A 14640-nucleotide genomic window follows, 5' to 3' on the forward strand; every position below is an offset into this window, starting at 1 on the left:
TATAAATATTTTTTAAAAAGGATTCTTGAGGACTAGTTTTGTGGAAGCAAAGAGTAGTATGGGGTATCCTTTATTTATTCCTTTTTGTTATAGCCTTGATACTTTGATTATGACCCTGTTCTCCTGGGTAGACCCTATCTGACCAAACCAAATAAATGGGCACCTATCTCTGTCAAATAGAAAAATGCCAAACTACTGCTTCTTGAACAGCAACTGTCATATTCAATGCTTTTCCACTGTTGTCTTCCTAGATACATGAGGAGAATGTGTGCAGGCATATACTGGAGCAAAATAAGGATTAGTGTGTGCATTTTTGCCTGTTATCTTCTTGTTCCCCTCTCCCCTGCTGACTATCTGCAACACAGAAATTGTGTGCTGCACATCAAAATATTCAGCTGTTTCAACCCAGAAACCTACTACCCAGTACTTTAGTTGCGTTCCACTTCTCAATGTGTAGAAATCTGAAATCACAAGGGTGGAATAACGTTAAACACTTTCTTTGGTGTTCCCATTTAACTATCAGTGCAAAACTAAAAATGATGTTTTAAAAACAAATCCAAGTTGCTGAAAATGCCACTTGGTCTTGTTACAAGGAGTATGTTGTGACTTTTTCTTTTTCATTCCCTTCAGGTTTACAGGAACGGATGGACCAAGTGGTTTTGGATTTGAGCTGACGTTTCGACTAAAGAGAGAAACAGGAGAGTCGGCACCACCTACCTGGCCAGCAGAGTTAATGCAAGGCTTAGCCAGATATGTCTTCCAGTCAGGTACTGCAGGGTTAAATACACTGCCTCGCTTTTCCCTGCTGTCGTTCTGAAGGGCCACATCTGTTACACGGTGTGACACTTGTCTCGGCGTCGCTCAATCAAATCTTGGGAATTATCTTTGTGTGGGAACCCAAAAGAGTGTGTTCCTTCCATCAGCCCAGCTTGCTGGGGACAAAATCCAACTGCCTTTCAGGTAACTCCAAATTCCTAGTATTGAAAAGCTGAAGATATGGAACAGTTAGTAACCATAGGAAGCCTGCCCAGTGATTCTTTGTTGCTTTCCTGTGTTACTGGTTTCACCTTCTCTCTGTAAGAAAACCTCATTTGCTTATCCTGAAATGGTTGAGAAGCACCCATCTGGTAAGGTCTCACTTCTCAGCAGAAGGGCTGTAACTTCCAAAAAAATTGCAGTTCCCTCACAGGCAAATCTCTTCCTATGGTCTCTGCAGTTCAGCAGCAGCAGCGTATGTAAACAAGGAGTTGCTGAGATGAGAAAATGTAAAAGTCATAAGGGATGCCAAGGCTGGGAGGGCTAAGGAATTATCAATTGGGAATCATTAATGCAGATGGAGACTTGCCAGAAAACTGGGAACCAGGGTGCCTACAAAATGTCCTCTTGCACTATTCTTTCTGGGTTTCGTTTATACCACTAGATTGAATATTAGTTTGTAATGTGAGGACATGAAGACTTGTGGAATGGTTGAGTGCATAATGTACTTGAAGGGCACTCTCCAGCATCACAAGAGCTGAATGAAAATATTTGAAGGACTTTTTTAATCTAGTTTGAGGTCCTTTACAGGTAAAGTACCTTCTAAATCAATGATTATTGAATTTGTAACATTTGGTCCTTGCTCTACTAGTTAATAAATTGCTCAGTGACTCTGATTCTATTGCTGGTTTTCAGTCAGCTGGCTGACTCCCAAAGGGGGAAGGTCTGGATGAAAACAGATTGCTCTGCTAACCTCTGTGACAAATCTCTGAGGCAGTGGCAACTCTTGCAGGGTATTTTTTCTAAATATTAACTGACAAACACCAATGCCAGTGCAGACTATTGCTAATCTTCATATTGGGAGTGTCTCTTGTTGAAGTTTAAAATGACACAAGCATTTTTTGGTAACCTTTGCTGTGTAGCTGTCTTCCCTGGTTGCCATCTAAATTTGGGCTCACCTTCCTATCTTGATTTTTTTGCTACTCTTAAGCATCTAAATTCATGTGACTGTCATCATTTTTGCCATTGTTTGAGGTTTCCGTCGTGCCTAAATTATATTGTACAATAGCTTTTTGATACTGACTGTGCCGCAATGAATTCATACATTTTCTATGTATTGACTGCAGGGTCTGAAGAAAACATCTGAGTCTAAAATCTCCCTCTTGGATATAAAATAGCATACAACATGTTATATATTAACTTACATATAAGACCCATTTTGGAACCTTTAAAGTTTTCTAGTCCAGTGTAGATTCTCATAACAGTCCCTTTAATAGAGTGGTTTCAGTGCCTTTTATTTGCACATTAAGCATCCTCTCTATAGCAGTTGCTTGTTTGTCTTGCCCTTTTCATGGGTGAGAGGAGGTCTGCAAAGTGAAATGGCATTTGGTAGGGTACTTCAGGGCAAACTTCTCAGTGACTAAGCTGTCACTCAGAACAAAGACTTTCCTTGTTTGGTTTTCTGCACTAATGCAGTCTTATCTTTCTGACCTCAAAGCCAATGAACTGTTTTTAGACTGGAAAGAGTGGTTGGGCTCATGCATATCAGTCTGACATGAACTTCTAAGGGCCTCCAGTATTATCCTTTGCTTATCCATGCTGGTTTTGTGATGGTGGATAGAACCACCGTGGTCTCTTTAAAGGCACTGCTCAAATATATGTTAATGGATTCTAGCCTCTGGGTGTTTAGCTCTCAATTTACTTTATTAGAAAACCCAGTGTATGAATCATAAATTGACTTCTTTCTTTGAAAATGAAATTGAGTATGAGCCAACACTATGCTCATCATGCAGTAGGCAAACCACATGCTGGTTTACCTTAGGAAGAGCATGAGCAGCAGATTAAGGGAAGTTTTTACCTCTTTGTCATGGCACTGGGGAGGCCTCACTCTTAAAATACTGTGTCCTGTTTTGGGCCTTCTGGTTTAAGATGTTGAAAAACTGGAGAGAGTTTGGGGTGCCTGGGGTCCTAGAGCATGTGAGCTGTAAGGAGAGCTGGAGGGAGCAAGGTTGGTTTAGCCTGTGAAGAGAAGGTGCAGGGAGATCTAATGGGAGCCTACAGCTGTTGGGAAGGTAGTTACAAGCTTGTGGGTTAAAGCCCTAGATAACACAACAAGAGGCTACAGATCTGAATTGTAGTATGCAAGATTCTGGAAGGGCTTTGGGGAAAACTTGCTCACAAGGAGTGTGGCAAAGGACAGGGAACAGTTTATAAGAGGTGGTTGATCTTCATTCCTGAAAAGGTTCAGGACTTAGCTCAGCAAAGCTACAACGGCCCTGATCTAGTATTGGTGATGGCTCCACTTCAAATAGGAGGCTGGATGAGAGACCTCCAGAGGCCCATTAAAATATCACACAAGAGTTGGATTTTTGTTTTTTTCCATACAGCTTCATGCCCTTCAGCAAGCAGCTGTATGATGTCACCAAGTATTACCAACTGTTCCTTGCCCTGTATAGAAGTAAATGAACTATGCTGTTGCAGCAATTGATCAAGCTCTAGTTTTATTTTAGTACAAATTTGTTTATCACTTGTCGTTTTTGAATAAGAACTTTCTCAGGCTAAAATCTTCTGGCTAATTGTAGACGTCAGGTTAATCCTGAAAAGATGATGCATTTAAAAGGAAGACTTGTAATGGGGCAGGCTCTACCATGTTTCTTCTTGGTCTCTCAGGGCAACACCAGTTGACCATAGCTAGATGCAGTCATTTTCTAATTTAGTGTAAGCTTGCTCACTCCATTGCTCTGCAGAGTCCCCAGTCCTGCCACATCTGACATGTCCCGCTTTGCTTTGCTGTACTCCTGTGAGCTGCCCCCTCTCAGGCTGGCAGTCTCCAGAGCAATTCCCGTGTTCTGTCTTGCATCACCCCTGGGTAATCAGGCACCCGGTGCTTGGCAGCATTGGTCTTGGTTTGGTTTTTTCTTCTACCTAATGGGATTTACCTCAGTCTTAACACACTCGCTCTGCAAAGCCATGAGCTTCTGCCGTTGTCTTTTGGTCCTGGTCTGTCCTTGGTCTTTTACAGGACTTCTCTGGTCAAATGTTAAAACTTTAAAAATGTGAAGTATTTAAAGGGGTGGTTCTTCTGAAGCCCATTAGGCACTAGGCAGGCTGTGGCATGACAGCATTGTTTTACATGATGAAAGGTTTCTTTTTGCTCAAGTTCTTTCTGACTGCCACTTGGAGCATTTGTCAAATGCAACAGTGAGAAGCGTTGTTTGACTCTGGTGTATGTACCTTAATGTTGTCCTCTTTGGTTGTTTAAAAAAACCAACCTGTGAAATCTCTTTAATACTCCAAAATAGCCTTAAAAACATTTGATGAACCAAAACAACTTAATGCTTCCACTCTGAACAAGAAGCAAGAAAAAAAATAACACTGGCAGGAACTTTTTGGATAGGCTCCAAGCACTTTCGCATGTCGAAAGATTGTTTACTCTGAAAGCTATGCTAAGAACTAAATTCTTATCTCTTGAATAGCAAGCCAACTTTTTGGTTATCATAGATGTGCTTTGCTGGGTCCAGTTGAAGTTGGGGGAGAGTAAGGTGTAGTTACACTCCTCCTGAGCCTGAACATTTTCAGATGGTGATGGCTGAGTTGAAGACTCATCTAGCAGCTACTGCTGTCCTCAATATTATTACTGTGTATTGCAGTTGCAAAGCATGTCTCATTGCAAGCGATGTATTTTTGTAACAAACACTTCTAGGGAAATGAATGTTGCATTCCTTCTGTCTCTCCTGCACTGTGGCTGTGCTTTAGAAAAGCAGTCTTCTGCATTGAATTTCAGACCTCTTTGAGCCTTGGCTTTTCTGTTCACTGTAACAAACACTTGATGCTTTGTGCTTTTGATTAAGTGGCACTACTTCCTCTCCTTCAACAAAACCAAGCTTGCAAGTCTCAAAAAATTTTATTTGTGGCTTTATCTGTTCTTAATTTTATCACTGTTTGACCATGACCACAAATTCCAATGCTGTTATTTTAGTTTTAAAAAAACCCAAACCTGCAAATCTTGAAAATGAAACTTTGCACAATTTGGTGACCTTAGCTTGTCATGGTTCGTTGGTATACTGAGAGTATCTCATGGTAGAACAAATTTATACTTCAGTTCAATTGAAGAGGAAGAAACGCGCTTCCTACAGAAAGCTTATCCAGGGCTTATTACAATTGTTAACTCTATAGGTACTGCAGTATTAGGACATTCGATCAGTATAGAGAGGCTGTGGTTTGTGTTTTCTTGAAATTAAAATCTGTGGGTTGTTTTCTTCTTTAAAGTAAAGTTAGGTTGTTTTCAAGGGCGTGCCTGATATACATCATGAGGGCAATATATTGATGTAGTGTGGAAACAGATGTGTTGCATGTATAAGTTTTGCTGCTTCCTTGTTTTTTGGCCTGAAAGAAGACAGCTGCAGCCATAAGGTACAGGTTTGGAGAAATTGTCAGGGAAAAACTCATCATGCATAGAGCCTAAAGATAACAGTATAACATATGTCATGGTTCTATTCTCCACAATGCATGAATTGTAGTGGGGAGCTAGCTAGTGAAACTAGCTTCAGAAGAATTAAGATGACATCCATGAATTAGAGGTTTGCAGGTTGGCTGAGCTTGATAACATTTACCCCAGAACATGTCAGCCTGAGAGGTCTGAGCCGCTGCTGTTGCAGGGGGGACAGGTGGCATTATAGGAGGTTGGAAAATGAAAAATGCTGTTCTTCGCTCCCCCAACAACAAAACCAAAACAAACCCCCCAAAAATGCAGGAACCTGAGATTTCTAATTGGTCAATCAGACTTAAGGTCTTAAGAAACTGCTAGGAAAAACAAACCATCTAGAAGGCATCTAGGGAATAATGGATATTCCAGCATGGATTTATCAAGAATAAATCAGAACAAACTACCTGTGACTAAGTAACAGGCGCGATGGGAAGCAGTTAATGTTGGTTACCTTGATACCAGTGAGACTTTTGACATTGTCCCTTCCAACAAGTACGTGAGTTGAGGAAACGCAAACTTGATAAAAACTAAAGAAAGAGGGATGCAATACTGGTTGGATATTTAGACTCTGAGTAATTGTCAATGTGTAGTCATCAACCACAGAAGATATGCAGAGTTTGGATTCCTCTAAAATCTGTCCCAGAGCAATTTAGTATTGACCAGGATGATGAAATGCAGAGTATCCTGATGAAATCTACAGACACAGCAAAGCACTGTGGTGCAGAGGGCTGGAAATTCGGAACAACCTTTGCAAATAGCAGAAATGGTCTGAAGTACCAATGTGCAGTAAGGTCAGGGAGGCACAAGTACGAGGTCCTGTGCTTACACAGCAATAATCCAATGCACAATTATCAGTTGGGGAAAGGCAGCAGTTCTGAAAGGAGAAGAAAACAATTCGGAGTTACTATCACCAATGAGCTATACCTAAACCAACACACTTTTCATGTTGAGAGAGAGAAGTCAAATTATTCTGATGTATAAACAAGAGGTGTTGTGTGTATTACATATGATAGGGTCCTACACTGCTGGCAACACCTTGAAGGGAAGGGGAGAGCTTTGTATCACATCTTGCGCAAAAGACTTCAAGTCAGATGCATTGCAGTTGGAGAGAGTCTGGAGGAGAGCAATAAGAATGACCCAAAGGTCCAGAAGATATGACCTGTGCAGGAATGACCAAAAGAGTTATGTTTGTGTAGTCTAGGGAAGAGAAGATGGAAGGAAGATGTGTGAACAGTCTTCAAATATTCAAAAGGTTGCTGTAGGGAATAAAGTAATAAATTTTTCATGTGCCTACTGGGGATAGGAGAGGCCTATCACTAAAATTTCTGTGAGGCAGACTTAGGGTTTGTCATTAGGAAAAACTTTAAAATGACAAGTGCACTGAAGCACTGGAATAGTTGCAATTCCCCATTGCTGCATACCTTTGAGAACAGGTCAAACTGTTCTTCATGGATATTTGTCAGACTTTAGGTGGGGACAGAGTAGGAGCCGCCTTAGTCTTCTCTGTATTTTATAAATATGTCTTGACTGATGAGGTATCCTCTTCAGGTCTTCTAAACATAATTCTCTATGGTTCCATAAATAAATGATTTATCTTTTTTCATAGTCTCCTGATTGCTAGTGCACTAAAAGATATTTAAATGTGAGTTTGAAGTCTCAGCTAATTTAAAATTTTAATTTTAATATTTGACCTTTCACTGGTCAGTAGTAGGAAGCTGTTTGTGTCTTGGAGACTGCAAAACAGTAGTGACAAAATGTACAAGCAAAGGAAGTAAGCATGCAAGATGCAATTTGTGGGTGGTGATTTAATGTAGATTTCAGCTGATTACTTCAGGAAAAACTTACTTATATGAATTTTTCCTTAGAAAATGTATTACACTTTTGAAAAGTGTATTGGACAGAACTAATTTCCTCAGGTACATGAGTTATACATGTTGATAACGTGTCAAAACAATGACCAAACTAGCTACAGCTTATTTGTTGTGATGAGTTTTTTTCCCATGAACACCTCTCAGCATGTCTGCGCACTCTGCACTGTCATGGTGAGGGATTCCCTTTTCAGAGGATAAGGTATGAAATATCTTCTCTTGTCCTTTAGTTATTTCTGTGAAACCTGCAGGAACTTGGTATCCGTGAGCTATCCTCTCTGTCGTGATTCAGGTCCACGGGCCAATTTCCCAAAGTTGCTGGGTGAGAGGATGGTTCTGGCTGATGCGTGCAAGTGCCTGAGGCAGCATGGCCACACAAGCCTTCGGCAGTCAGGCTGAAAAGCAAGCCTAAGACGAGGTATGTCTAGCCTTCCTTAGTTATTTCTGACATGTCATACTTTCTTCAGGCAGAAATAATTGTCTGATGCTTGTCTGTGGTTTGAGGAAGCACGTATGCTGTTCCTGCCTATGTCCATGATGGCCCAGTGCATCAGTCTGGCCTATTATGCCAGCTGTCTGTGCTGCAGTTTCTCCCTTTTTTTAAACAAGGGTGATTATAGGAGTTGTCAGGACTGCAGGTGTAGATGCACTCTTCTTATTCAGCAGTTTTCATCTGATTCAAGTTAGCGTAGTCTGAGCCATGGAGGCACTTTGTGTTTGACAGGCAGTATAACTTTTACACTGAAAATGGGACTCAGTGGGATTAAGTGGTTTGACTGGGGTCACAGACCTGTAGCCATTAAGCAGCAGATACCTTGACACTTGCTGCCCTGGTGTAACTGTAGGCCTCATCTTCAGATCTTATGGAGTCCAGAAAGCTTCAGTGTGGTAGCCTCAGTGACTCTTTCCTTGCCAACGTTTTCAAACATTCTTTCAAACATTCAAACACAGGCCAATTTCTGTGTGTAAAAAGAAAAAAAAAACAAACAAAAAAACAACAAAAAACAAACCCAAAACAAACTCCTTCCTTCCTTGAATACAAATGAGGCTTGTCTAGCTTGTTTGTAAAACACTGTTTATTTCTTCCCAGTAGGATGACTAAAGCCAAATAAAATCTCCCAGTAATTCATATATATTTTTCCCTGACTGTGCTTTTATTTTTTTTTTTTCAACCTCAGGCTGATTTATTGTTCTCTTCTGGTTGCTATGGCTCTGTAAAATATATTTTTTTTTATCATCTGTTTGTAATATTGACCAGTTTCCAGTGTAGAGCTGGCCCTGGCTCCTCCGTAGTATTCCAGGATTTTAGATTAAAAATGGGGGGTATTAACTGTGTTTTTTACCTCCACAAAGAAGTATAAATCAACATCAATTTCATTTCAACAGAACCTGTTGTGTAGTGAACTCTGCTGCACAAACACTGAAACTGTAGCACAGTAAATTGCCGTAGGTGAACAAGACTCAACCAAGTGCTCAGGCTGCGTGCCTTTATTCTACAAAGGGCTATGGAAACATTAAGTCACTGGTTCCAATTTAACCCAAGTTTGTCATGGCCAAAAGCTCTCATCATCTGATAGTTATTCAGTGGTCCATAAGAAATTGGTTGGGTTTTAGCCTAATTCCTCTTAGACGTTTCCCATAAAACAAGCTGTTCTGTGAGCAGCAGTGCAGATCAAGCCTGGTCCTCTATGTCTTTGTGCGCTAGCCCCTCTATGTCCCACACTGCTGCAATAAATCCACTTCTCCCCATACTGCTGCCTATGACCTCACCTCCCCAATATTTCCCATCCCTCCCCCCCATCTCCTAAGCCAGCCTTGTCACATCCCATAGCTTCCAGCTGGGATGTACGTGCTGTGGCTGGTACCAAATGATGTGCTGGCTGATAAAATAAACTGGTTGCTTGTGTGCAGAGCGGTTGGCTGACGTGCCAGGCACGACAGGCAGCTATCGAGCTCGTGCTTCAGTCTCCAACCTGTCACTGGCTTCCCCCGGCGCTTGCTGGAGGCTCTGAAGTTGTTGGGGAGGGAACTGCCAAATGCAACTTTTATAAATTGTGCTGATAGGCATTGCAGCAAAGTGCTGGTTGCAGATGGACCCAGCCCTTTTTACTCCCCCCTGTAGATCACAAATAAAGCTTATGCAGCACTGCTAGTAATCCAGAGAGAAGCATCTGTCTGCAAAGCTGTCAATCAGACAGACAACACTGAAGAGACATCATGGAAAATGTTTTTGCCTGCAGAAAGCATGTCTCTAAGCGGAGACATTTTGTAGGCACATAAATGCATCATCTCTTGAAATACTGTCCCAGGGTTGTGCAGAGAAAATGTTGAAGCTGGGACTGGATTTACTCTTTCCATCTTGTTTCTGTTACTGCTTGGGATGTTCAGGGGTTGCCTGCTGGCACTATGCAATCACCCTTTTCTGCCCAAAGCTGAATGCCCGACACCTGTTACATGCTCTGTCAGACAAGGCTCGTTCTGCTGTAGCAGCTCTGCTCACTTTGTGTGTGTGCCCATTAGCTGACGCATGAGGCAGTGCCAGTTGCAAGGAAACCCTTCCTTTTGCAGCACGAGAGATAATAGCCTCAGCCTGTGTGTGTAGTTGTAACCCATGCTGACTTGCTTGTGTATCCAAGCTCTTAGAGCAGAGATGTTAGTGTTGCAGCATGGCTTTATGTGCTTTTTTAAGTGCACTTGAAAGATGGGGCAGCTAGACACCTATCCACTTTCCTGACATAGCAACTCTCAGGCAAGCCTCAAGAAGCCTTCTCTCTGTTTAGTCTTTGGCATCAAACTTTTTTCTCTAATCCGTTTTGTTTTTTTCCTGTGACTGTTCTGAGTTTGGTCCAGCAGAGCTCATTGAAAGGCGTTATTATAGCTCTTCTTTTCCCTCTCAAAGAAACTGTAAACTTCCAGCGCCTGCTTTTAATGTTAAGATGGTCTTGCCAACCCCTAGCCAGGGATCTGTAGGGAATAAGCGTAGCAGTATTGACCATCTGCAACATCCAGGCTCTTTGGCAAAGGGAGCGTTTCACTTGGAAAGGAGGGAGAGGGCAGGTGTTGGCACTGGTTAGGCAGACTGGTGCATGGGTCAGCATGCAGAGGTGCTTCTGGGTTCCCTAGATGAAATTAATGCAGTCCATCTTTGCATGCTTGCAAAGCTTAATATTATTTGTCTGGTTTTATGACCGTAATTTTTGGGACCTTCTGAGTCCAATGCTTTTATCCTCGCTTGTGAGACAGGGAAACACACACAGCTCCATTTTGTTGTTGGGTGCTGAGGCACAGGCTTGCCAGTCACTAGAGAGGAACTTTGCAGTGGCCTCAGCTGTGGTTGAGGCTTCCCAGGCTGTGAACAGGCATGCACCTGATGGCCTGTCCTTTCTCTGTGCAAGTCCTGTCTCGGCCAGAGTGTTTTCAAGTATGGATGGTAAACTAGCTGATGGCATAGAGCAGAAATACAGCTGGGAATGCTGCTGAGTGCTGTTATGCCACTGTGCAGGTAGTGTGCCTCTCTTCTCCTTCCTGGCAGCATAAATGCAGTTGCATGACCTTAGATTTTGGCTGATTAAATTAACTTCGCTTCTCTTTCTGTTCAGAATAGGCAGGGTGCTGCCCCTTTGCAATACTGGAGGCACCCTAGTGCCAGGCTCAGTCCTGCCCTTTGCCTTGGAGTGCTGTCATGTCTTCAGCTGCTCATGGGACCAGTTGGCAGTTATTTAGCTCTTGCTGGTTTTGGTGGGTAGCATCTCCCTGGCCTTTGTTTGGGACTTAGTAGGACATTGTGCCACACTAGAGAATCTCTTCTCCACAAAATTTCTTCTGCTGCGGTGATAGAAAAGCCTCTGCAACCCTCTGGCCAGGTTTAAAAAGTGTGGGATGCTTTCTCAGGAACCTGAGAGGTGGGGACCAACACCACTGCTGTGTGACACTGCCTTTTGCTTTGTCAGCACTGGTGGTGTGAACCTGGACTGGGCACGAGGCTCCTCCATGCATCCTCCCAGTCTGCAGTTCAGCAGTAGGAAAGCATGACTGGAAACCCAGGGGCTTCCAAGGCCACCTGTACTCTCATTTGACTTGGAAGATGAATAGTCTATGGCTTATGTTGTCAGTGAGCTAGCTATATAATATAAAGCCTCTTCTACCTCCCTAACCTCATGCAGTTTGGGCTTTCTTCACTCCTGCAGTCTGGACTCATGGGTCAGGCTGGATACTTCTGTGGCTTGTTGTGGAAGCCACTGTCGTCTCTCCAACTTCTAGCTCTCAGCTGAGAACAGGTCTCTGACCTTTTCTGGCCCCAAGGGGCAGGCTGATACTGAGGCACAGAGAGACTTTATGCCAGGAGCAGAGGCACAGAAAGTCTTTGTTCCTTATAAAAGACTCTGCTGAAATAGAAGGAAAGCTGTCTTCCCCAGACTGCTTTACTGATTGCATAGTAGTTCTAGGCAGTAAGCAAGGGATCTCAGCACTGCCTGAAAGAGAAGGCTTGTTTTTAGCTGCTACTGCAATTTAGATAAAGCAGGTTTAGGCCTAGTTTGAGTTGGCTATGTTTCAACTGATGTTGTCCCTTTTAATTCTGTCAACTCATGTCCTGTTCCTGCCTGGGAACTGAAGTTGGCTCGTTGCTTTTTAGCTGTTCAGTGCAGTTCATTCAGTTGGTTTATTTAAAAAAAAGAATAAAAAGGAAAAAGGGGTGAAAAAAAATCTGTCTTCTCTCTCTGCTTTTTATCAGTCCGTGTGCCCTGAGGCTGCTCCCAAATGTCAGGGATGGACAGAGCGGGAACACTTGTAAATCTGATACACGGTTGCATTTATAAACGCACAGGTGGTTATAGCCTTCATACTGCCTGTGGGCTGCCACTGGGAGAGAGAGGAAAGAAATGGGCATGGAGACCCAGTGGAAGCTGTGTGGCATCTCTGTGCAAGGCTGCTGCAGCAGCTGAAGCGGTAGGAGGGCAGCCAGCAGGCCCCGTGCCCTGGGGCGCATGGATGCTGGCCCCTAGCAGGTGTTTATCCTGTGTGGCCCCAGTTCAGGTTCAGAACTGATCTTGCTAATGCTTTCTGACTGAAGTGGAGGGGAGATGAGCTCTCTTCAGGAAGCCTTTTCTTCATCCTACCCAGAGCCTCCCTGCTGCAGGAGAGTAAGGAGTGCTGGGGACTAGCAGGCCCTGTTAAGAAGAACATCTCTGACCCCTGCAATAAGGAAGCAGGGGAGGAGCTGCACATGGTCAGCCCAGCCTCGGACAAAGGCTCTGTCCCCTGTACTGAAGGAGGAATGCAAGACAAAGGAAACAGCTCGGGGAAGGCAGAAAACTCCCCCTCCTGCTGGTGTGAGGTCCTTTGGTGTCTTATATATGAGGTCTTTGTCCCACCCAGCCTTTCCTGGGAAACGGAAGCAGCTGCTTTAATAGTTAAAAGCTTCTGCACAGAACAGTGTTGCCTCCTTCAATCGAGGAGCTGAAAGCCACAACACAGAGGGATTGTTCTTCAGTCACAGGAGCATCCTCTCTCGCTGCCGGTGTGCAATTGTTTGAGATGCAGAGAGGAGAGTTTGAAGGCTACATGTACTGAGTAGCCTTCTGAAAAGGACTGTTTTTTTTTCCCTTGACAGCTGCCAAGCCCATGTTAGATGAAACTGCAGAGTGGACTTAGCTGGAAGTTGGGTTCACGGTTAATATCCATCTTCTTACACTTTCTATTGAAGATCTGTGCAGCAAGTGGTGCTCAAACTGTGCTTTCTGACTAACCCACTCTGCCTGTGAGAGTGGCAGTACGCAGAGCTCATTACAGACCATCTTCTGACAGCCTCAGATGCAAAGATCCTTTGCAGCAGCCTGCTCAGCCAGGAGTCAGCAAATGGGCACAGCAGGGAAAGCGTTTTGTTCTTGGTGGGGAAGAGAAACTGGGAGAGTATATTCAGAGGCTGCAGGCAGCCCAGAGCCTGTGGAAAATGGACTCTCCTGCTTTTTGGTTTAAAATCAGGGGCTTAAAGGAATCATCTCGAAACACTTGGGATGGCATTTCAAAAGGTGCTTCATAAACAGGCTGGCCATTTTGCATTTGAACCATAAATATAGTTCTTGGACTAAGTTTGTGTGTTTCTCTTACACTGCTGTAATGGGTTGGTAGAGCTCAGTGCGTAACTAATATTTTACACAAATATGTGTGAATGCAAAGTTCCTCTGTTTCCTGCCCTTTGACCTCCTGCTTTGCCAAAGGAAAACAAAAGTTTGGCCTGTGCAAACTTTTAAATTCCTGAAAATTTAAGAATAAATAATCAACCACTGAGAAAAATGCTACAGTGCTTTCTCAAAGACCCCTGCCCTTCCTGCCTGTTATAAGCCCCAGAACTAATGCCCAGATAACTAGAACTCTTTTCTGAAGAGATAATGATGTGATAACTCTGTAGGTGTTTTCTCACAGACTGTCTCCCCTTTCTTGCCCTTTATGAAGTAATTTTTGCTAAAAGGGATACCCTAGTGCAGTTTAGCAGTCTTTCTGTCAGACATCTGTGCTGTGAAGGCTATAAGTTGCTTGCATCTTCTTTGGGTCCTTCAGAGAAGGATATTGCCTTTGCTTTTGTATCAAGCTCCTTGAAAGCTCTTCAGCAGAAACATCTTGTAGACAGATAACTCGGGGAAGACCACAAGTGACTGCACAGTCTTATGGTGCTCCTGTGTCCGTCTAAGCATCCATCCTTCTCGATGGCTTGCACATGCACAAGTATGTAGGAGGTCCAACAACAAGAAAAAAGTTTTTCTCTCCTGCTGCAGTTCACTTCCCTTGCTGAGGACGCTTAAAGGTTGCTAAATGCTTGTTCTAGTTGCACCTGGCTGGAAAACATTCAGGTAACTGAAAAATTCTGACTTGCATGTGCCAGAACACAGGATAGGGTTTTTAAATGAAAGGCAGGTATCTCTTCAAATTGGCCATGGGGGACCACATAATCTGTAAATAAACTGTCATTAAGTACTTATTTTGAGCTGAGTCCTTATCTGACAGGAGATCCTGCTGTATAACATCCTTTCTTGCTCTTGGGCCTCCACCCCAGCCTGAGGCTATTCAGTTTCTGAAACTATTGAAGACATAAATACCATCCTTTGAAGGGGAACTGTAAAACACATCTTGTTCAGGTGAAGGATGCAGAAAGCTGGTGGCAGTGCAGCTGGACAGAGGTGGAAGGGTCTCTCTCCTGGCTGGGAGCTTGGGATTTGGCAAGTGTGTCACTCCTGCTCCATTGTGGTTGCTGGGCTGGAGGATGGAGAGGGTAAGGAGAAGATTGTCCCACTTGCCTGTTGGAGGAGGTGAAAG

The 14640-nt window shown here is 43.4% G+C and overlaps 1 protein-coding gene across 3 annotated transcripts in view; it reads left to right on the forward strand.

Moving 5' to 3' along the window:
- The window catches only part of SUFU (SUFU negative regulator of hedgehog signaling), a 101396-nt gene that overhangs the window by 29854 nt on the left and 56902 nt on the right, over positions 1 to 14640 (forward strand). For all 3 annotated transcript variants that reach the window (XM_074875175.1, XM_074875177.1, XM_074875178.1), the window contains one exon: positions 631 to 767. In XM_074875175.1, coding sequence (XP_074731276.1) covers positions 631 to 767 — 137 coding nt within the window. The remainder of the gene's footprint in view (positions 1 to 630; positions 768 to 14640) is intronic.

This window comes from Strix uralensis, chromosome 7 (genome assembly GCF_047716275.1).
Source record: "Strix uralensis isolate ZFMK-TIS-50842 chromosome 7, bStrUra1, whole genome shotgun sequence".
In the NCBI taxonomy this organism is placed as follows: Eukaryota; Metazoa; Chordata; class Aves; order Strigiformes; family Strigidae; genus Strix; species Strix uralensis.